Below are 24,004 nucleotides of genomic sequence, written 5' to 3'. Positions count from 1 at the left end.
TTTTACAGAGCCTACACGGACCCAGAGCCGGACCCGAGCACGGGGTCCGTGTACTTCATTTTTTGGAATAAGTTAAACTTCACCTCAAGTTTTGATTCAAGGTTCCAGGTCATGGTTTAGTATGATGAACAAAAACACGGTCAAGTCCCGAGGGGTCTAGACAGTCATAAGTTAATTTAATTATTTCGACGTTGGGTACGATTAGTATGCTTAAGATAAGCGTTTGAACTCATGTTAGTATGTGCAGCAGTAGCCCAAAGTGATATCCAGCGTATCCCTCAATGCCAAGTAATTATGTTCGACGTGTAAAAGAAAATATTTTTATGATTTTTAGGTATGTTAAATGTCTTGTGACCAAATTATGAACGGGTTTGGAAGTCGGTGAACGTGGCTGAGGACCTCTACACCCCGATAAAGTATGACCAAGTTTTGATCAGGATTGGAAAGTTGTAAAGTATAACCAGGGACCAATCCACCCGGTAAAGTATGACCGGGGATCTTATGTATGTGGTAGTGGACATCCTTGCCAGCCCAGTACTGTGGTTTAGTCTGATCAGGCACATTTATGTATAGGTCATTTGCTTTGAAACATATCTCTACGCAAAATGTTGTTATGAATGCTCAAGTATATATGTAATGCCCGAGAATTTGAGTCTGTTAATCCGAGATTATTAATTATGAACTGATGTGATTATAGCCTGGCTATTCCGAGACCAGATTGGGCAAAGCATAGGAATTACAAAAATGTTGGACCGAAAGTTCGGCGCCCGGACGGTAGTTTTTGACCGCCCGAGTGCCCTTAAATAATAAGGGAGGACCGAATATTCTGCGCCCGGGCGGAAATTCATGACCGCCCGAGCGCCAATGTATAATACACGAGGGCCGAACATTCCGAGCCCGAGCGGAAATTCATGACCGCCCGAGCGCAGACGGAAATGCAAGAAAAGTTGCCACGTTGCTTAACATGCAAGTTGGATATATATATACACATAACTTAGTTTTTTCAGCAGAAACAAGAGAAAGAACGAGAAAGGAAAATTCAGAGGAAAGCCAAGTTGTTGATTTAGAATTTGAAAGCTACGCAAGATCCGTCCGTCTGATTTTGAATCTGACTTCAGTACCATGTTCCTATCGACGCAGGCTACAACTGGACGTAAGTTTTATTAGGTTTTCATATGTCTTGAAATTATGATATTGTCAGAATCGGATATGATTCATATATGACGTTCTTGACATGTTAGACGTCGTATAATCGAAACTGGATTGAAGAAAGGATACCGTATAGAATTGTAATGATTTTTTGAGTTGAATTGATTGAGATTGATATCAGATTTATGTTGTATCGATTATGAGTTGTAAGAATTGATATCTATTGATTTGTATTGCTGGGTATATTGAGATTCTACAGTTATGCTGTTGAAACGGAATTTGATTCTGTTCTGATTATATCCAGTATTGATTGATTGATATATTGATACGATAACCTCGTTATTTTCATTTCCAGATTGAGTATTGAATGATTTGAGTTAGAGACTTCGGCAGAGTCAGATTTATAGAAAGAAAGGTATAAGTCAATGTCGATCCGGGAGAATGACTCGAGTGTGAAATACTTGAGTTTCCCTAAACCACATACTTATTGTTATTGTGTGCATTGATTTGATTGATTTGCTTGTTCTATTGATTTATAGAAAGCATGTATTAGACTATTGGTCTTGTGATAGACGGTCCTGATGGTGATGGCATCGTCACTGACCCATTGCACATTGTCACCGAATAGTGATTGGCAGAGGTTGCCAAAGTCTGTGACGGATAGGTCAAGACACTGGATATTTTGTTTATATCGATGTTTGATTAGAGGTGGATTTACTTCTTTCACTGAAATTCGATATAGTATGCCAACATCTGGAAATCGGGATCCCTAGATTAGGAATGAGTCTAGTCTGAGATATAGAGTCAGGAGTTGATTAACATATTTATATGGAATTATGTTTTCAGATTTTGATTCATATTACTGATATCTGTCTCATGCTTTATATTGATTATATGATTGCATGTATCGTTGATTTATACTGAGATATATTTCTCACCGGAGTTATCCGGCTGTTGTCGTGTTTGTATGTGTGCATGACAACAGGTGTGACAGAATCAGGGTCGAGGAGATGAAGAGAGATCGTGAGTAGAGTTGAGACTACGGACTTGGATTCTAGATAGGATTTGAACACTTGATATGTAGTTGTTAAACCTTAGTTTTAAATGACTGTATATGGTACTAGACTTGTACTTTGTTTCGATGTATATATTCGAATGAATTCCATTACGTTCCGCACTTGACACTTGTATAAAAAAAAAATTAGACCCTGTTTATTATAATTGATTTAATTATTCCCACAAACTATTAAGAAATGAATTAGCGTCCGGGTCCCCACAACAGGTGGTATCAGAGCGATAGATCCTTTAGATTGAGATAAGAGCTAGTGAGCGGGGTAGATTGAGTTTTCTTCCATGCTTTTACATGGCTAGCCATCTATTATGTTCTACTGCTTTATAATGCATGTTTATCTGTTTATCTGACTTGATTTGGAAACATGTGTTATTAAAATGAATCAAAACCGATTCTTGATCAGCAGTAAGATGATCGGAGGAGGGCTGAAACAGATTAGTTGTATTTGGTTGCTAACCCTTTTGATAATCAGATATGTCTTCTCGAAGAATACCAGAACAGGGTAGCACTTCGAATCCTCCAATGGATATGACAGCAACACCGATGAAAACATTGCTGAAGAGATTTCAATTGTTCCATCCACCAACTCTGAAAGGTACTGGGACTTCAGTGGATTGTGAGAGTTGGCTAGATGACATTGAGATGTTGTTTGAGTCCTTGGATTACACCGATGAGCGGAGAGTGAAACTAATTGGGCACCAATTGCATGACGTCGCAAAGAATTGGTGGATTACGACGAAGAGAGCATTGGAGCATCGAGGTACGACTATTACCTGGAATGTCTTTAGAACTGAATTTTATCAGAGATTCTTTCCAGTGTCGTATAGAAAGGACAATGGAGCGGAGTTTGCAAACTTGAGACAGGGACAGTTGAACATCGAGGAGTATGTGGCCAAGTTCTCTACCTTGTTGAGATTTGCTCCACATGTGGCTGAAAACGACGAAGTTGTTGCGGATCAGTTCATTAATGGCCTAAATCCTGAAATATTTACGTTGGTGAATACGGGGCGACCAAACAATTTTACTGATACCTTGAACAGAGCCAAGGGAGGCGAAGCTGGTCTGATGAGACAGAAGGGAGCCTCGTTTGTGCCTCCAGCACCGAGACCATAGTAACAACCTCCCCGATTTGAGAGTTGCAGTAGAAGTGGAGGAAAGAAAGATTTCCTGAAAACTAGAGGGACGTAGTTTAAGAGATCTGGAAGCAGTTCATCCAGTTCTTGTGGCTCGAAACAGAGTGGTCAAGGCCAGATTTATACAGGAGTCTACTGCAGCACTTGTGGAGGGAAACATGCCACAGAGCAGTGTCGAGGAGTGTTTGGCAGTTGCCGTATCTGTAGACAGCAGGGACATTTTGTAGAATTTTTCCCTAGAGAGATTCCCAGAGATCACAAGGTGCCGAATCATCTAGATCAGCGGCACAGACTGATAGACGATCAGCTGCTATTCATTATTTCCAGGCAGAACCATCTCAGTCACAGCAGAGGCCAGGAGGTAGCCAGACAGTGAGCCAGCCTCCTAGAAAGCAGGCCAGAGTATTTGCTTTGACAGAGGAGCAGGCTCAGGAGGCACCTGACGATGTTGTTGCAGGTAACTGTTTTATTTCTGATTATCCTGCATATGTATTGATAGATACTGGTGCATCGCATACATTCATATCTGAGCGATTTGCATTGATGCATTCTTTGCCTATTGAGTCTTTATCTGCTGTAGTGTCTGTCTCTTCTCCTTTGGGGACAGGTTTGATATCAGTGAAGTCTGTGAAACATTGTATGCTACAGTATGATGGGCATGAGATTGAGTTAGACTGTGTTGTGCTTGGTTTGTCTGATTTTGACTGTATCATCGGTATTGATATGTTAACCAAGTACAAAGCCACTGTTGATTGTTTCCACAAGATTGTGAGATTCAGACCGGATATGGCTGATGAGTGGAAATTTTACGGTAAGGATTCTCGATCTAGAATTCCTTTGATATCCGTATTGTCTATGACTCGATTGTTACAAAAAAGAGCGGAGGGATTCCTTGTCTATTCAGTTGATCTACTGAAATCGAGTCCATCATTGGCCGATTTTACAGTAGTGTGTGAGTTTGCTGATGTCTTCCCAGATGAGAATCCTAGTTTGCCTCCATTTCGAGAGATAGACTTCAGCATTGAGTTGATGCCAGGTACAGTTCCGATTTCGAGGGCTCCGTACGAAATGGCACCGATTGAGTTGAAAGAATTGAAAGAGCAGTTGGAAGATTTACTGGCCAAGAGATACATCAGACCGAGTGTTTCGCCTTGGGGTGCTCCAGTATTGTTTGTTCGAAAGAAAGACGGTTCTATGAGACTCTGTATCGATTACCGGCAAATGAACAAAGCAACGGTAAAAAATAAATATCCCTTGCCCCGTATTGATGATTTATTTGATCAGTTGCAGGGTTCTTCTGTATATTCCAAGATCGATCTGAGATCTGGATATCATCAGCTGAGAGTCAGAGATTCTGATATCTCGAAGACATCATTTAGAACCAGGTATGGACATTATGAGTTTATTGTCATGCCATCCGGTTTGACTAATGCTCCAGCTGTGTTTATGGGTCTGATGAACCGTATAATCCAGAGGTATCTTGATGATTTCGTTATCATATTCATTGATGATATCTTGATTTATTCGAAGAATATGATTAAACATGCCGAGTATTTGAGAACTGTATTGAAAATTCTTTGGGCTGAGAAATTATATGCTAAACTGTCAAAATACGAGTTTTGGTTGAGACAGGTTGTATTTCTGGGTCACATCATATCCGGAGATGGTATATCAGTTGATCCCAGCAAGGTTGAAGTCGTGATTTCTTGGCCGAGACCGACATCAGTACCCGAGATTCGTAGTTTTATGGGTTTGGCAGGATATTATCGTCGATTTATTAAAGATTTTTCGAGTATTGCCAAGCCTATTACTCAGTTGACTCAGAAGAATGCTCCGTTTGTATGGTCTGAAGACTGTGAGTCCAGTTTTCTTGAGCTGAAGAAAAGACTGACCAGTGCAACGATATTTACTATTCCATCAGGTACTGGTGATTTTGTGGTTTATTGTGATGCCTCTCATCGAGGATTGGGTTGTATTCTGATGCAGCGAGGGCATATTATTGCTTATGCCTCGAGACAGCTGAAACCACATGAGACTCGTTACCCAATTCATGATCTTGAATTGGCAGCCATCGTCTTTGCTTTAAAGATATGGCAACACTACCTTTACGGTGAGAAGTTTGAAATCTATTCTGATCATAAAAGCTTGAAATATCTCTTTTCATAGTCAGAGTTGAATGTGAGACAACGAAAATAGCTTGATTTGCTTAAAGACTTCGATTGTGAAATCAAGTACTATCCGAGGAAATCTAATGCAGCAGCAGATGCACTGAGTCGAAAGGTATGTTCTTTATCCTTATCGACGATTGGTGTTTCGAATTTGATAGAAGATTGCTGTTTGTCTGGATTGGTATTTGAGACAGATTATAGACCAATAAGATTATATGCTGTTTAAGCCGAACCAGAGCTGATTGTGAGAATTAAAGCAGCTCAGAAAGTTGATCAGAATGTGCAGAATTCGATATTGATGGTCAAAGCAGGGCATCGATCAGAGTATCAGGTACGGGATAGTGTACTGTATGTGAATAATCGTCTTGTTGTGCCGAATGTTTCCGATTTGAAACGATAGATCTTGTCAGAAGCGCATAGCAGTCGATTCAGTATTCACCCTGGTGGCAGAAAGATGTATAATGATTTGAAAAGACAGTTTTGGTGGAAATAGATGAAAGCTGATATTGCTTAATTTTTATCAAAATATCTGAATTTCCAGCATGCGAAAGCCGAAGGAAAGAAACCAGGAGGACTGCTACAGAGTCTATCTATTCCTGAATGGAAATTGGATCACATTTCCATGGATTTTGTGACGCAGTTACCACGTTCCTCCAGAGATTCTAATGCGATTTGGGTTGTGATTGACAGATTGACCAAATCAGCATGTTTTATTCCGTACAAGATGACGTACCGACATGACCAGATGGAAGAGATTTATGTCAGAGAGGTGGTCAGATTGCACGGAGTGCCGAAGTCGATTATTTCAGACAGTGATCCTCGGTTTACTTCGCACTTCTTGTGGGGACCCGGGCTCTAACTCGATTCTTTTTGGGATTAACTGGATATTTGCTAGAAAATGTGGGTCGTAAAAAAAATTCCTTTTAAACATTGTATCAAATGTACATAGATCATACACAACAACATCTTTATTCATTCTAGCATAAATAGATACAAGTCTTGTTCTATTTCCATCATACAAACTAGAGTTCACAACATACTACATATTAAAAGTAAACATTCCTAGTTCCTCTTCTTGGCCCGTGATCTCCACGCTATCTCGTCCTTTCATCTCTGTCTCGACCCAGATCCTGTCCCACCTGTCGTTATGCACACATACAGACACAACAATAGCCGGATACTCCGGTGAGAACAAATCCCAGTATAAAACATGTATACATGCATATCATGCAAGGGAATACAAACCATAATACATGAATATACAAAATAAAACATGAACATACTATCATGAACTGAAATCAATAATAACATGTTCCACATAGTCTATGAAACATGAGCAATAGAAAAAAATCAACTAAAAATCCCACTCATATCTTGGACTTGACTCTTGTCTAACTCTAGGGATCCCGGTGTGAATAAGACATAACAGATCTCCCACCTACTCTCCCATTCGGGGTGGCGTTACATCTTATTCCTAGACTTCGGTCCTGACTGTATCGAATATCTACAATCGGAGTGATTCTGATATGAAGCGTCGATACCACCGAACGTCTAGTTATTTGGAGAATCTACAAAATGACTCACCTATCTTAAAGGCTTGAATATGAATCTATAAACAAGTCACAACATATCAAAGTATAAAAAACAATCTAGTATGTGATTTTGTTGGGAAACTCAAATTGAATCTCATTTGAGTTGTGTCTTCCCAAATCAAACATGAATTATACCTTTCTTTTTAAACCTTTATCGATGTCGAGGTCTCGAAGTCGAAGTGAGGCACGATGAATCTGAAATGGAAATGTTCAATAGATACTAGATCAACATTCAATTCAACCAATACATGTACGTAGCAATATTCATTCTCGGTATATTTCGACGGTATAACGACATGATCTTGTAATACCAAATCAACTCAAATATCAATACTCCATATCAATAACTCATAACCACTATCATATACACTTCAAACTCTGAAATTCTGCATAAGTTCATACATATATATGCTGGAAATTCATAACAATTACATACGATAACATTTCTTCGATCCGTTTTCAAATATACGTTCGAAATCATCATAAGAACACATAATAACAACCAATATCTGATTTTCCTAACATCTCAACTTCAAAGCATGTTGAAAGTGAACAATACTTACATCCTCTTGTAGCCTTTGATGTAAGGAACACAAATATGAACTCGGATTGAAAATCAGATGGCTAATTCTTTCACAACTCAAAGTTTACTATAAAGAAAGCTTGAGGGAATTTCAGAAGTTCTCTCGGTTCTCAGCTGCTGAAAGAATGGAAATGAAGATACATACAACATATATGCATGGCAAGGGCAAGTGGCTTCTTTTCCAACACCCACGTTGCACCGCGGGAGCGCTGCCTCTGCACCGCGGGTGCGCTCAACTTTCGGCATTTTATCCAACAATTCAGAAAAGTCGACCGCGGGTGCGCTTGGTGTTTGACCGCGGGTGCGGTGTCTTCTTCATGACAAAACTCCAACTTACTGGCCATCCACCGCGGGTGCACTCCTTCTTGGACCGCGGGTGCGTTGACCTTACTGTAAAAATGTCCAACTCTCTGTCCATCAACCGCGGGTGCGGTCGCTATCCTAGCGCGGGTGCGGTCCCTTATCCATGCAACACTTCATAATTTCATTTGATCAACCTACAATCTCGGGCATTACATTTCTCCCCCTCTTAGATATGAGTTCGTCCTCGAACTCGCAAGCAATCAATACAAATCATAGATACAAGATGCAATATAATCAAAACTGAATAAATACTCACATCATAGGAATAACTCGGGATATCTCTGTCTCATCTCTGATTATGTCTCCCAAGTCGCTTCTTCAATGCCATGACGACTCCACTGGACTTTCACTAGCGGAATAGTCTTCGTTCTGAGCAGTTTTTCTTTTCGATCCAGAATTTTCAATGGTTGCTCAAAATAACTTAAAGTCTGATCTAGTTCGGCTTCGACAGACTGAATGACATGAGAAATATATGGCATATACTTCCGTAACATCGATACATGTAGGACATCATGTATCCCAGATAGAGAAGGAGGAAGAGCGAGTCGATATGCTCGATCACCAATCTTTTCAAGAATCTCGTAAGGACCGATGTATCTAGGCGAAAGCTTCCCACGTTTTCCAAATCGCACAACGCCTCTGAAAGGAGAAATTTTCAAAAATACTCTGTCTCCCTGTTCAAATACTAACGGTCTTCGTCTGACATTGGCATATTTGACTTGCCTATCTGGTGGAGTCTTCATTCTCTTCAGAATTAACTTCACTTTCTCGGTCATCTCTCGGATCATATCAGGTCCAAGTTCTGGTACCTCTAAGATGTCATCCCAATACAGCGGAGATCTGCACTTCTTACCATACAAAGCCTCAAACGGTGCCATCTCAATGCTCATCTGATAGCTGTTGTTGTACGAGAATTCACAAAGTGGTAGTGAATCTTGCCAACTAGTGCCAAAGTCTAGCACTACAGCTCTCAGCATATCCTCTAAGGTCTGGATATTCCGCTCTGACTGTCCATCGGTCTGAGGATGATATGCAGTACTCAGGTGTAATGTCGTACCTAAAGCCTGCTGTAGACTGTGCCAGAAATGAGAAGTGAATCGTGGATCACGATCTGATACGATCGACTTTGGCACACCGTGCAATCTGACAACCTCTCTAACATATATCTCAGCCATCTGATCGTGTCGGTATGTCATTCTGTACGGAATAAAACAAGCTGATTTGGTCAATCTGTCAATAATGACCCAAATCGCATCACAACCCCGGGATGATCGCGGTAATTTCGTAACGAAATCCATGGAAATGTGATCCCATTTCCATTCAGGAATAGATAAACTCTGAAGTAAACCTCCGTGCTTCTTTCTCTCGGCCTTCACCTGTTGGCAATTCAAGCACTTAGACACAAACTCTGCAATATCTGACTTCATCTGTTTCCACCAGAATTGTGTCTTCAGATCGTTGTACATCTTCCTGCCACCAGGATGAATACTGAACCGGCTACAATGCGCTTCTGACAATATCTGTTGTTTCAAATCTGAAACATCGGGCACTACAAGACGGTTATTCACATACGAAACATGATCATGTACCTGATATTCTGACAACTGCCCTGATCTGATCATCTGAATCGACTTCTGAATATTCTGATCAGTTTTTTGTGCTGCTTTAATTCTCAAAATCAAATATGGCTCAACTTGAATCGTAACAAGTCTCAATGGTCTACTATCTGTGTCAAACGCTAATCCAGACAAACAACAATCTTCAATCATATTCGAAACACCTATCGTCGATAAGGATAGGAAACATACCTTTCAACTTAAGGCATCTGCTGCTGCATTTGAATTACCTGGATAGTATTTGATCTTGCAATCGAAATCCTTCAGCAGATCAAGCCATCTACGCTGTCTCATGTTCAACTCTGACTAAGAAAATAGATACTCCAGGCTTTTGTGATCAGAGTAGATTTCAAATTTCTCGCCATAGAGGTAGTGTCGCCATATCTTCAGAGCAAATACGATGGCCGCCAATTCAAGATCATGAATTGGGTAACGAATCTCGTGTGGCTTCAACTGTCTCGAGGCATATGCGATCACATGTCCTCACTGCATCAGAACACATCCTAACCCTCTGTGAGATGCATCACAATATAAAACGAAATCACCCGTACCTGAAGGTATCATCAACACTAGAGCACTGATCAGTCGTCTCTTCAACTCCACAAAACTAGACTCACAAGCTTCAGACCACACAAATTGTGTATTCTTCTGTGTCAACTGAGTAATCGGCTTCGCTATACTGGAGAAATCTTTAATGAATCGTCGATAGTATCCTGCCAAACCCATGAAACTGCGTATCTCTGGCACAGAAGTCGGTCTAGGCCAACTGATCACAGCTTCAACTTTACTCGGATCCACAGAAATACCGTCTCCAGATATAATATATCCCAAAAAGACAACCTGTCTCAGCCAAAACTCACACTTTGACAATTTAGCATATAGTTTCTCTGTTCTCAATGTATGCAACACAATTCTTAAATGCTCGGCATGCTTAGTTTCATTCTTGGAATATACCAAAATATCATCAATAAAAATGATAACAAACTCATCCAAATACCTCTGAAATACACGATTCATCAGTCCCATAAACACCGCTGGTGCATTCGTTAAACCAAAAGGCATGACAATAAATTCGTAATGTCCATACCTGGTTCGGAATGCGGTCTTTGGTATATCAATATCTCGAACTCTCAGCTGGTGATACCCGGATCTCAAATCAATCTTAGAATAGACAGATGATCCTTGCAACTAATCAAATAAGTCGTCGATACGCGGCAATGGATATTTATTCTTCACCGTTGCTTTGTTTAGTTGCCGGTAATCAATACACAATCGCATCGAACCATCTTTCTTTCGTACAAATAACACTGGAGCGCCCCAAGGAGATACACTGGGTCTGATATATCCCTTGGCTAGAAGATCTTCTAGTTGTGTTTTCAGTTCTTTCAACTCTATCGGCGCCATTCTATACGGAGTTCGAGATATAGGAACAGTACCTTGAATGAGATCAATACTATAATATAACTCTCGAGCTGGAGGTAACCCTGGAATCTCGTCGGGGAATACATTGGCAAACTCACGTACCACTGGCAGATCTGCCAATGGCGGACTCGGTTTCAGTAGATCTACTGCATAGACAAGGAACCCTTCTGCTTTTTTGAAACAGGCCCTAGAACTCCTTGCTTGAAAATTTGCGGAAAATTAAAAATTTTCTTTTTAAAAGAACTTAAATGACCTCATTCATAAAATCACTGGTGAATCAAGTTCAATATTTCAAAATATTGCAGCGGAAGAAAATAAAGTTTGCCAAAAATCACAATTTAAAAATATCCAACGACTGATAAAATGTTTGCGGAATAAAATAACAACTGCTGCACTGAGGTCCTCGGGTGCCACTACTGCCGACCAAAGCTGGCTCACTGGTCCCCGCCCTCGGTCCTGGCCTCATCAGTACCTACAACAATCAAGTCTAGTGAGCCTAAAGACTCAGCATGCATATATCGCAGGTAACGAGTAAAAATCTGAAATTAAAATATGCATGGGATAAAATATCATGTCATGAGGCATGCTGAAAATAATTTGTACTGAGCAATTATAATACGTGCATAACTGAACTGAAAATCACTGTAAAAATATTTTCTCCTTGGAGCCTGTACTAAAATATCTGATAAAATTTTCTGTTGAGATTATGTTTTACGCCTGTGGCCACTGCACTAAGCTGAACTGATCGGTAACTGGCTACCGGGGAGGCTGAAACTGAACTGAGCTGGCCGGTCACTGGCGACCGGGTGATACCATACTGAACTGATCGGTCACTGGCGACCGTATAAAATAACACTCCCACATAGTGAATGAACCACAAGCCATATCGCATAAATCTCAAAAATAATCATTTTCTATTTAATGAACGTAAAATAATTAACTGGCGTAATGAAATTCCTGTAATTTTACCAACTGGATTGGATGGGATCATCCCCAGGCTCGCTGCAACCTAACTGTGCCATGAAAAATATGCAATAGCTTAAACTTGACCAACTATGCAATTTACGTTCAAAAAATGCGACTATGATGCCTAATAACTTCGCATTTAATCATGACTCCGAGCCAACCTGAACCGACACCGAACCGACGTATAGTCATAATTAAAATACGCTGAAAAATCATAAAATAATGCTCCTAAAATGATAGGGTCGAAATCTAGGTGAAATGGAGGCCAAAACACGAAACGCTCTTTCGAGAGTCAATTTGGCACATCGCACCGTAAATTCTCGTACGACCTCAAAAATGATCCGAATCACGAACGGTCAAAAACATGACCTTCCCAACTCAATGAGGCACTGTCCAGTCCAAGTCCATGGGCTAAAAGCCAACCAAGAACTCAAACGAGCCTTCTAAACGACACAGCAACTTGCCGTAAATTTCCAGCAGCTGCACACCCGTGTAACTTGTGTTGTTTTCGAGACTACCGGCCATTGGGGCGTGAACCACAGACCAGAGACTCTTACCAACATCCCAAGGAATGATTTGAACCATGGCTAAGGGCCCTAGGCCAGCCACAATCCGCATCACACCATAACTCAACCGAAGGGTCCAACCGAGTGCCAACATGCATGCGTGTGTAGTGTTTTGCTTAGATCGATGTCTTGCGTCATTCCAGTGGCCATTTGATTGACCATGGCACGATCTAGACATCTAGGATCATGATATGAACCGTGGCTAAGGGCCATAGGCCAACCAAGATCCATACCAAGCAACAAAAGAAACGAAACCATATGCTGAAAAATGGAAGGGGCCGAATGGGGAAAGGGGCTGTTCTTGTTGATTATTTAAAAACCGATGAGCCATGGACCAAGCCACCAAAAGGGCAACTTAGTCACGTCTTAGACATGCTAGGGGAGTGATCCAACCATGGCTATAGGCCCCTAGGGCAGCCAAGATCAGATCCTTTCTCCTTGACAACCAAACTGAATTTTTCGAACTCAACAAGGGACACAAATGGTGTTGCTGTCATTTCTTGCTTTCCAGCGAGCATGGGCTGAAACCGATGGACAAATGTGGTCCTAATGCATTCTATTACATGAATATAAGTCGCCTTGGGAGCCTGGAGTCGATCCAATACCTGAAACTCACAAACCAAAAGAAACCGTGAAGCTTGCCAAGGAATATCAAAAATTCTGCATGTGTTGTTTTCAAAAGTTTTTACATGGATCTCGATTTTCGCTTGAATAAACATGATAATGTACTGAAAAATAAATGATAATATGACTTGATTGAGGTTTGAAAGAAATCTAGACATGCCTGGTTTCGTTTCGAAAGAAAACGAACGAAACGACGACGACGCGGCACGGAGGAGATGGAGCGCTTCTCTTGTTCTTTCTAGTTCTCGATTTTTCTCCCTTTCTCCCTAGCTATTATTCATGTTTTTTCTACTGAAAAGGGGTCTGATTTCGGTGGGGAGGGAGTGTGATGGAGTGGTTATGAGGGGTGAGGAGGATGGTGCAAGATATAAGGATCATATCAAGACCAAGTCTTCATGCATTTGAACTTTGAATTTTGAATTGCTATCAAATGATCTCTTGGGTGATTCTAGAGTATAGTGGCCGATTTTATCATGCCAAACAAGGGTTAGGATAGTGGTCTAGTATTAATTAATTAAGGTGGAAAAATAGCTAAAAGAATTAGCATGCTAATCAACCAAGAATGGGTCAAAGGTGAGTTGGCAAGTCCTAGTTTGTTCTTCTAGGGGTGTGGCCGAAAATGCATGATAAATGGTAGGGAGAAATTGATTATCTAGTAATTTAATAACCCTTAAAAGCCTTACTAATCCTTTAATTTATTTAGTGAGCTAACCCCTTAATTAAATAACTTAAATGAGTTCATTTCTTAATCACCTCAAATAATTAAATTAAATCCTCAAACCTCCCTTACTAACTTAAATGAACTTACTTGCTAGCTAAATTAACTTCTGGAAATATTTTCTGGATCTTAAATTCTATCTCAAAACTCCAACTCCGGCCCGGCCTCACTGAAATAACTGAAATGCTAAAAATCAAACTACTGAACTTAAATAATAAATAATTAAGTTCAAACAAATGCATTTAAAATAATTATGCAATGAAGTCAATTAAATTTAAAAATCTAGAATTATGCATGGCTTATACGTTTACTGATTTACGGGTTCTACAATTTTTCTGATCTACTCATAGTCAAAGCAGATACTAAGGGAATCCGAGATCTGAACCCTTACCGTAGAATTTCCACTCGTCAGTCATCTCTGGTCTGAACCTGACAATCTTCTGGAAACAATCTACAGTAGCTCGATACTTGGTTAACATATCAATCCCAACAATACAATAAAAATCAGCTATCCCAAGCACAATACAATCTAAGTCAAGCTCATGACCCTCAAACTGTAGTATACAATGTCTAACTGAAGTCACAGATATAAGACCACTTCCCAACGGAGAAGAAATAGACACTACAGTCGATAATGACTCGACAGGCAATGAATGCAACAATGTAAAACAGTTCCCATATGAATGTATGAGATGCACCTGTATCTATCAATACAGAAGCAGGATAACCGCAAAGAAAACAGTTACCTGCGATCACATCGTCCGGTGAATCTTGGGCTTGCTCCTCTGTCAATGCAAACACCTGAGCCTGTTGTCTGGGAGGCTGGCTCACTGTTTGGCTACCGCTGGCTCGAGGCTGAGTCGGTGTAGGGGTTGGCTGGAAGGAGTGGACAGACAAAGCTTGCCTCTCAGGCTGAGCTACTGATGCAGAAGACCCTGCACCCTGAGATCTCTGTGAACCCCTCTGTGGACAGACCTTGGCGAAATGTCCCTGTTGCCTACATATGTTACATCTGCCCATCACACCCTAACACTGCTCGGTGGCATGCCTACCTCCACAAGAACTGCAATACACACCTGTATATTCAGTTCTCTGGCCAAGACCTGATACGAAACCTCGTACGAATGAAAAGCAAGCACAAATATCGAAATCGCACCCTCAGTTCAATAACAAACAAGGATCGATTATGTTGTCTCGATCTTTTGAAACAAGTAACGATTTGTGATATTCATCTCTAAGCAATTAAAACTTAGCAACAAATATCAACGATAAAACAATTGAATTTCAAACGAACCTTCAAAGATCTTGTTTTGACAAATCGAGCGAAAAACAATCGACAAACGCCACAAAGATACAATCTTTGATAAGTTTGATTTTGTTATGAATCAAAGCTAAAATAGCATTGAATATTGAGAGAAAATCTCCAATAATGTTTAAACTTCTTCAATGATTTCGTTCATCCCCCTTACAATACATTATAAACAATAAAAATAAGAAAATTTGTGTGAAAAGGCTTAAATAAGATAACTAGAAACTTTGACACGGAAGTGCGCCAAAAGACCGCGGGTGCGGTGCTTGTTTGACCGCGGGTGCGGTGCAGCTTCGGGAAATTTTCTTAAATTTGATTATCATGGACCGCGGGTGCGGTCCCTGCTTTAGCACGGGTGCGCTGGACCTTCGGGCAATACCAACGAATCCCATGTTTTCTTTGGTGCTTGATCAACCATGTTTGCATCATTCTACCCTTCTTGAAAAGGATTTGTCCTCAAATCTTGATCATCTCCTACATCAAACAACGAAAGATCACTAACATTAAAAGTAGAACTGACATTGTACTCACCTAGTAGGTCTAATTTGTAGGCATTGTCCTTAATCTTTTCAAGCACTTGAAATGGTCCATCACCCCTAGGTAAGAGCTTCGAACGTCGTTTTTCTGGAAATCTTTCCTTTCTTAAGTGCAACCATACCCAATCTCCCTTTTCAAAAACCATCTTCTTCCTCCCCTTGTTGGCTTGCTTCGTATATTGTAAATTCTTCTTCTCGATTTTATTCTTGACCTTCTCATGCAAACTTCTAACGAATTCAGCTTTCTTCTTGCCATCCATGTTCAACCTTTCACTCACAGGCAAAGACATCAAATCCAAAGGAGTTAAAGGATTAAAACCATAAACAATTTAAAATGGTGAATAATTCGTAGTAGAATGCACGCTACGGTTATAAGCAAACTCAACAAATGACAAACATTCTTCCCAATTTTTCAAGTTCTTTTTGAGTATAGCACGCAAAAGTGTTCCTAGAGTTCTATTAACAACTTCAGTTTGCCCATCTGTTTGAGGATGACATGTAGTAGAAAACAACAGTTTAGTGCCAAGCTTAGCCCACAAAGTTTTCCAAAAGTAACTCAAAAATTTAACATCACGGTCAGATACAATAGTCCTAGGCATACCATGCAACCTAACGACTTCCTTAAAGAACAAATCTGCAATGTTGGATGCATCATCGGTTTTATGACAAGCAATAAAATATGTCATTTTAGAGAATCTATCAACAACAACAAATATTGAATCCCTCCCCTTCTTAGTCCTTGGCAAACCTAAAACAAAATCCATAGAAATATCAATCCAAGGTTCACTAGGAACAGGAAGTGGTGTATACAATCCATGTGGTTGTGTTCTAGACTTAGCTTGTCTACAAGTAATGCACTTTTCACAAACATGCTCAACATCACGTTTCATATGTGGCCAATAAAAATGCTCATGCAAACAACTCAAAGTTTTAGCCACACCAAAGTGCCCCATCAAACCACCACCATGTGCCTCCCTCACAAGTAACTCACGAATTGATGACTTAGGAATGCACAATCTATCTTCTCTAAATAAAAACCCATTATGCAAATAAAATTTGTCATGTGGACCATGCATACATGTTTCAAATATCTCCTTAAAATCCTCATCCAACAAATACAACTTCTTTTTATGTTCAAATCCCAAGATTTTTGACTCCAAGGTAGAGATTAATACGTACCTCCGTGATAGTGCGTCAGCCACTACATTATCCTTACCTTGTTTGTATTTTATTATGTAGGGAAATGTACCTATGAATGCCACCCACTTAGCATGCCGCTTGTTCAGTTTCTGTTGTCCCTTAAGGTACTTTAGAGACTCATGATCAGTATTGATTACAAACTCCTTAGGCCCCAAGTAGTGTTGCCACATCTCCAAGGTCCTCACAAGCGCGTACAACTCCTTGTCATACGTTGGATAATTTAGTGCTGCTCCATTGAGTTTCTCACTAAAGTACGCCACTGGTCGTCCTCCTTGCATCAAAACCCCACCAATACCTACACCTGAAGCATCACATTCAATTTCAAAAGTATTAGAAAAGTCAGGCAAAACAAGTAAAGGCGCATTAATTAATTTTTGTTTAATAATATTAAAAGACTTCTCTTGCTCCTCGCCCCAGTGGAATGGAACGTTCTTCTTAATCACTGCCGTCATCGGTGCCGCCAGTGTGCTAAAATCTTTTACAAACCTCCTATAGAAGCTTGCAAGACCATGAAAGCTTCGAACTTGACTAACATTAGCAGGCGTTGGCCAATCTCGAATAGCACTTACCTTGTCCTCATCCACTTGTATCCCCTGTGAACTTACCACAAAACCAAGAAAAACAAGTTTGCTTGTACAAAAATCACATTTCTTAAGATTAGCATATAAATGTTCAGCCCTAAGTTTTGTCAGTACAAGTCTCAAATGCTCAACATGCTCTTCTAAATCTTTACTATACACAAGAATATCATCAAAATAAACCACAACAAATTTCCCTATGTAAGCACGCAAGACATGATTCATCAACCTCATAAAGGTACTAGGAGCGTTTGTTAAACCAAAAGGCATTACCATCCACTCATATAACCCATATTTGGTTTTAAATGTTGTTTTCCACTCATCACCTTCCTTCATCCTAATCTGATGATAACCACTCTTCAAGTCAATTTTACTAAAAATACATGCACCATGCAACTCATCTAACATATCATCTAATATAGGTATGAGATGCCTATACTTGATGGTTATGTTATTAATTGCCCTACAATCCACACACATACGCCATGAGCCATCTTTCTTAGGAACTAGTAAAACAGGTACAGCACAAGGAGACATGGACTCACGCACAAAACCCCTATCTAACAACTCACTTACCTGTAGTTGTAGCTCCTTAGTCTCCTCCGGATTGCTTCTGTAAACTGGACGATTTGGCAATACACTTCTGGGTACCAAATCAATTTGGTGCTCAATCCCCCTCAATGGTGGTAATCCTTGAGGTAGCTCCTCCGGAAATACATCTTCAAAATCCTGCAAAAGTGAAAGAACAATGCTCGGAAGGGATCCGGCTATATGAATTGTGTTAAAGAGAATCTCTTTGTAAAGAATCAACACAAGTAGATCATGTGTGTGCAACAATTGTTTCAACTCACTCTTTTGGGCCATATATGTTTTTTTTTTGACCTCTTTCCTCTCATTTTCTTTTCCCTAATTTTTCTTTTGTATGGCTATCTCACCTTTTCTTTTAGCCATTTCATTTTTGTTTTCAAAGGCCATTTCACTTTTTAATTCACTCTTTTTTTCGTCCTCATCTCTCTTTTTTTTTTCAATTGGTCCTCCAACACTTGCTTTGGGGACAAAGGAAGTAAAACAATGAGTTCTTTCTTGAGTACAAAAGAATATTTATTTCTAAACCCATCATGTGTCACTTGCCTATCATATTGCCATGGTCTTCCTAACAAAATATGACAAGCATGCATTGCTACCACATCACACAATACCTCATCAATATACTTCCCAATCAAAAATGCAACCAAAACTTGTTTGTTCACCTTCACTTTGGCACAGTCATTCAACCACTGTAGCCTATATGGTTGAGGATGTTTCAAAGTAGGCAAGCTCAATTTTTCCACCATCTCAAGACTAGCAACATTGGTACAACTCCCTCCATCTATAATAATGTTGCAAACTTTGCCACTGACAAAACATCTAGTATGGAACAAGTTTTCCCGCTGATTCGTCTCCTCTTCTTTGACTTGGGCACTCATGATACGCCTAGTCACTAATGCCTCACCCACAACTGCTTCATATCCCTCATCAGGATCCTCTAATGCAGGCATCTCATCTTCATCCTCTCCATCATCTCCCTCACTATGAGATTCATACACCCCATAATTATTGAACACCATCACCCTTTTATTGGGACATTGGCTAGCAATATGTCCAACTCCTTGACACCTAAAACATTTAATATCTCTAGAACGATTAATAGGAGTTTCAGGTTTACCTTGCACTCCCTGCTTAGGCGCCTCCTGTTTAATGTCGACTTTGGGCTTGACCACTACCTTGCTTTCTTCACGTTTAACAACGTTGGAACGCCAAGATGTTGATGTATTACCAGATTGTGTGGTACGACCAACTCCTCTCCTCTTCAGTTATTGCTCCACTTTTATCGCCATCTGCACCATTTCATCTAGATCCAAGTAATGTCTAAGTTCCACTTGGTCTTGAATTTCCCTGTTCAAACCACACAGAAAACGAGCCATAGTAGCCTCACTATCCTCATCTATGTTTGCTCTAATCATGACTACTTCCAATTCTTTATAGTAGTCCTCAACACTCTTCACACCCTGTCTCAAAGTTTGTAACTTCTTAAAAATTTCTCTATAGTAGTGATTTGGTACAAACCTCTTCCTCATTACGCTTTTCATCTCAGCCCAAGTTTCTATAGGCCTCTCATTGCATCTTCTCTTAGTGGTCACTAATTGATCCCACCAAATAAGTGCATAATCAAAAAATTCAACCACGGCCAATCTAACCTTCTTTTGTTCGGATTAATTGTGACAATCAAACACGAATTCAACTCGCTTTTCCCATTCTAAATAAGCCTCTGGATCCGACTTACCATGGAACGACGGAATTTTCATCTTAATGCTACCTATGTTATTATCTTCCTTATTCCCATCATCGTACCTACAACGTAAGGCTTCTCTTCTTCCCCTACCAAATCCTCTACCTCTTCTGCTCCTACCCCAGTTCTCGTTTTGACTCTCCTCTTCTACTCCAAATTCATAATCATCCTCTTCTTCTTCGACTGTACCCAAACCTTTAGGCTTAGATTTATTTTCACTAGTGCTAACTTCAAGCCTATCCAACCTCTCATATAAAGGATCCAACTCGGCCCTCATCATTCTATTAAAATGCCCAAAGAACGCCTCCATTTGAACCTTAGACAACCCCTGGTTCGAACTCTCTCCTACTTCCCTCTCCATTTTAATTTCAGATTTTGTACCTGCAATAAAATGTTAGTAGGAATAAAAGATTTTCCTCACCCAAATTCTCACGATCACTCCAAAGAAATAACACTCGCACTCAAATGTTTTTCACTCGAATTTGATAGTTCTCTCAAAGGTGTGCTCAATCTTTATATTTTCTTTTTATCAAACTAACAAGATTCAACTTGTGACCACTTGCAACTGTCTCACTTGGATTGCACAAAAAACAAGAACGATAGAATAACACAGAACAAATTTTATTTTATTTTTTTTCGAAAATTCTGGATTATCAAATAACAAAGGATGATAAAAATAACGCAGATCATAAAATAGAACAAAGGTTAACACAAAACTGAAACAGAACGAATTTTTGTTTTTGTTTTTGATAGATATGACAATAGAAACAAAAGTATAATACAGATCTGACATATTTTTAAACAGCTTTGAAAATGATAACTTACTTGAATCAAACAGAACCAGAAGCTTTGATACCAAATGATACGAAACCTCGAACGAATGAAAAGCAAGCACGAATATCAAAATCGCACCCTCAGTTCAATAACAAACAAGGATCGATTATGTTGTCCCGATCTTTTGAAACAAGTAACGATTTGTGATATTCACCTCTAAGCAATTAAAACATAGCAACAAATATCAACGATAAAACAATTGAATTTCAAACGAACCTTCAAAGATCTTGTTTTGACAATTCGAGCGAAAAACAATCGACAAACGCCACAAAGATACAATCTTTGATAAGTTTGATTTTGTTATGAACCAAAGCTAAAATAGCGTTGAATATTGAAAGAAAATCTCCAATAATGTTTAAACTTCTACAATGATTTCGTTCATCCCCCTTACAATAAATTATATAAACAATAAAAATAAGAAAAGTTGTGTAAAAAGTCTTAAATAAGATAACTAGCAACTTTGACACGGAAGTGCGCCAAAAGACCGCGGGTGCGGTGCTTGTTTGACCGCGGGTGCGGTGTAGCTTCAGCAACAGACCGCGGGTGCGCTAATGATTTGACAGCGGGTGCGGTGCAGCTTCGGGAAATTTCCTTAAATTTTATTATCAAGGACCGCGGGTGCGGTCCCTGCTTTAGCGCGGGTGCGCTGGACCTTCGGGCAATACCAACGAATCCCATGTTTTCTTTGGTGCTTGATCAACCACGTTTGCATCAAGACCTCTCTGTCGTGACCCACTGGAGCTCGACGAACTGCTCTCTGATCTCTTAAACTGTTTTCCCTTCGCTTTCAACTGATCTTTTCTTCCACTGCTGCTACCACCGCTCTCAAATCGAGGAGGGGGTTGAACGGAAGGTAGTGGCGGTCTAGGAGTCGGAGCGACATAGGGAATGCTTCGTTGTCTCAGTAATCCAGCTTCTGCTCCCTTGGCACGGTTTAACGCATCAGTAAAGTTGTTGGGCCTACCGGTATTCACCAAAGTAAAGATGTCTGGATTCAAGCAATTTACAAACTGATCCGCAACGGCCTCTTCATTCTCGGCAACATGAGGAGCAAATCTGAGCAATGACGAAAACTTGGCAACATACTCTTCGATGTTCAATTGTCCCTGCCTCAGATCTGCGAACTCGGCACCCTTGTCTTTTCGGTATGACACCGGGAAGAATCGCTGATAGAACTCAGTCTTGAACACCTTCCAAGTAATCTTTGTGCCACGGTGCTCTAATGCTCTCTTCATAGTAATCCACCAATTCTTTGCTACATCTTGCAATCGGTGCCCAACTAATTTCACTCGTCGGTCATCAGTGTACTCAAGGGATTCGAATAACATCTCGATATCCTCTAGCTAACTCTCACATTCAACTGCATTTTCTGTGCCTTTCAGTGTCGGTGGTCGGAAAGACTGAAACCATTTAAGCAAAGTCTTCATTGGTGTAGCAGTCACGTCCATCGGATCACTGGATGTACTGCCCTATTCTTGTGCCCGACCTGCTGCTGGTATCTGTACTCGTCGAGGCGGCATATCTGAATATCAAACAGATTAATACACAATCTATATAATCTGTCTCAGCCCTCCTCTGATCATATACCTCTGATCCAGAATCGGTTCTGATTCAGTCTTTGCGAATACATGCTGTAAATCAATTCAGATAACAATAAAACATGTAATAAGGAAAGCAATACATCATGCTAGCACATCAAAAGCAAGGAAGAAGACTCATCTACCCCGCTCATTCTATCCTATCTCAGTCTACAGAACCTATGGCTCTGATACCACCTGTTGTGGGGACCCGGGCTCTAACTCGATTCTTTTTGGGATTAATTGGATATTTGCTAGAAAATGCGGGTCGTAAAAAAAAATTTCTTTTAAACATTGTATCAAATGTGCATAGATCATACACAAAAACATCTTTATTCATTCTAGTATAAATAGATACAAGTCTTGTTCTATTTCCATCATACAAACTGGAGTTCACAACATACTACATATTAAAAGTAAACATTCCTAGTTCCTCTTCTTGGCCCGTGATCTCCACGCTATCTCGTCCTCTCACCTCTGTCTCGACCCAGATCCTGTCCCACCTGTCGTTATGCACACATACAGACACAACAACAGCCGGATACTCCGGTGAGAAAAAATCCCAGTATAAAACATGTATACATGCATATCATGCAAGGGAATACAAACCATAATACATGAATATACAAAATAAAACATGAACATACTATCATGAATGAAATCAATAATAACATGTTCCACATAGTCTATGAAACATGAGCAATAGAAAACAATCAACTAAAAATCCCACTCATATCTTGGACTTGACTCTTGTCTAACTCTAGGGATCCCGGTGTGAATAAGATATAACAGATCTCCCACCTACTCTCCCATTCGGGGTGGCGTTACATCTTATTCCTAGACTTCGATCTTGACTGTATCGAATATCTACAATCGGAGTGATTCTGATCCGAAGCGTCGATACCACCGAACGTCTAGTTATTGGGAGAATCTACCAAATGACTCACCTATCTTAAAGGCTTGAATATGAATCTATAAACAAGGCACAACATATCAAAGTATAAACAACAATCTAGTATATGATTTTGTTGGGAAACTCAAATTGAATCTCATTTGAGTTGTGTCTTCCCAAATCAAACATGAATTATACATTTATTGTTAAACCTTTATCGATGTTGAGGTCTCGAAGTCGAAGTGAGGCACGATGAATCTGATATCGCAGTGTTCAATAGATACAAGATCAACATTCAACTCAACCAATACATGTACGTAGCAATATTCATTCTTGGTATATTTCGACGGCATAACGACGTGATCTTGTAATACCAAATCAACTCAAATATCAATACTCCATATCAATAACTCATAACCACTATCATATACACTTCAAACTCTGAAATTCTGCATAAGTTCATACATATATATGCTGGAAATTCATAACAATTACATACGATAACATTTCTTCGATCCGTTTTCAAATATAGGTTCGGAATCATCATAAGAACACATTATAACAACCAATATCTGATTTCCCTAACATCTCAACTTCAAAGCATGTTGAAAGTGAACAATACTTACATCCTCTTGTAGCCTTTGATGTAAGGAACACAAATATGAACTCGGATTTAAAATTAGATGGCTAATTATTTCACAACTCAAAGTTTACTATGAAGAAAGCTTGAGGGAATTTCTGAAGTTCTCTCGGTTCTCAGCTGCTGGAAGGAATGGA

The 24,004-nt window shown here is 39.9% G+C and overlaps 1 protein-coding gene and 1 pseudogene across 1 annotated transcript; both read right to left on the bottom strand.

The window, feature by feature from the left end:
* Positions 1-15,627: 15,627 nt before the first annotated feature.
* Positions 15,628-19,724, bottom strand: LOC142537642 (uncharacterized; annotated as a pseudogene).
* A 1,412-nt stretch (positions 19,725-21,136) lies between these two features.
* Positions 21,137-22,086, bottom strand: LOC142537641 (uncharacterized). The gene is made up of 2 exons (XM_075643140.1): positions 21,576-22,086; positions 21,137-21,144 (listed from the first exon to the last, which is right to left on the bottom strand). Exons 1-2 carry the CDS (start codon positions 22,084-22,086, stop codon positions 21,137-21,139), a joined length of 519 nt encoding a protein of 172 aa, XP_075499255.1.
* Positions 22,087-24,004: the final 1,918 nt, after the last annotated feature.

Source organism: Primulina tabacum, chromosome 2, assembly GCF_025594145.1.
Source record: "Primulina tabacum isolate GXHZ01 chromosome 2, ASM2559414v2, whole genome shotgun sequence".
Classification (NCBI taxonomy): Eukaryota; Viridiplantae; Streptophyta; class Magnoliopsida; order Lamiales; family Gesneriaceae; genus Primulina; species Primulina tabacum.
This window is presented reverse-complemented; position numbering and strand designations above follow the sequence as displayed.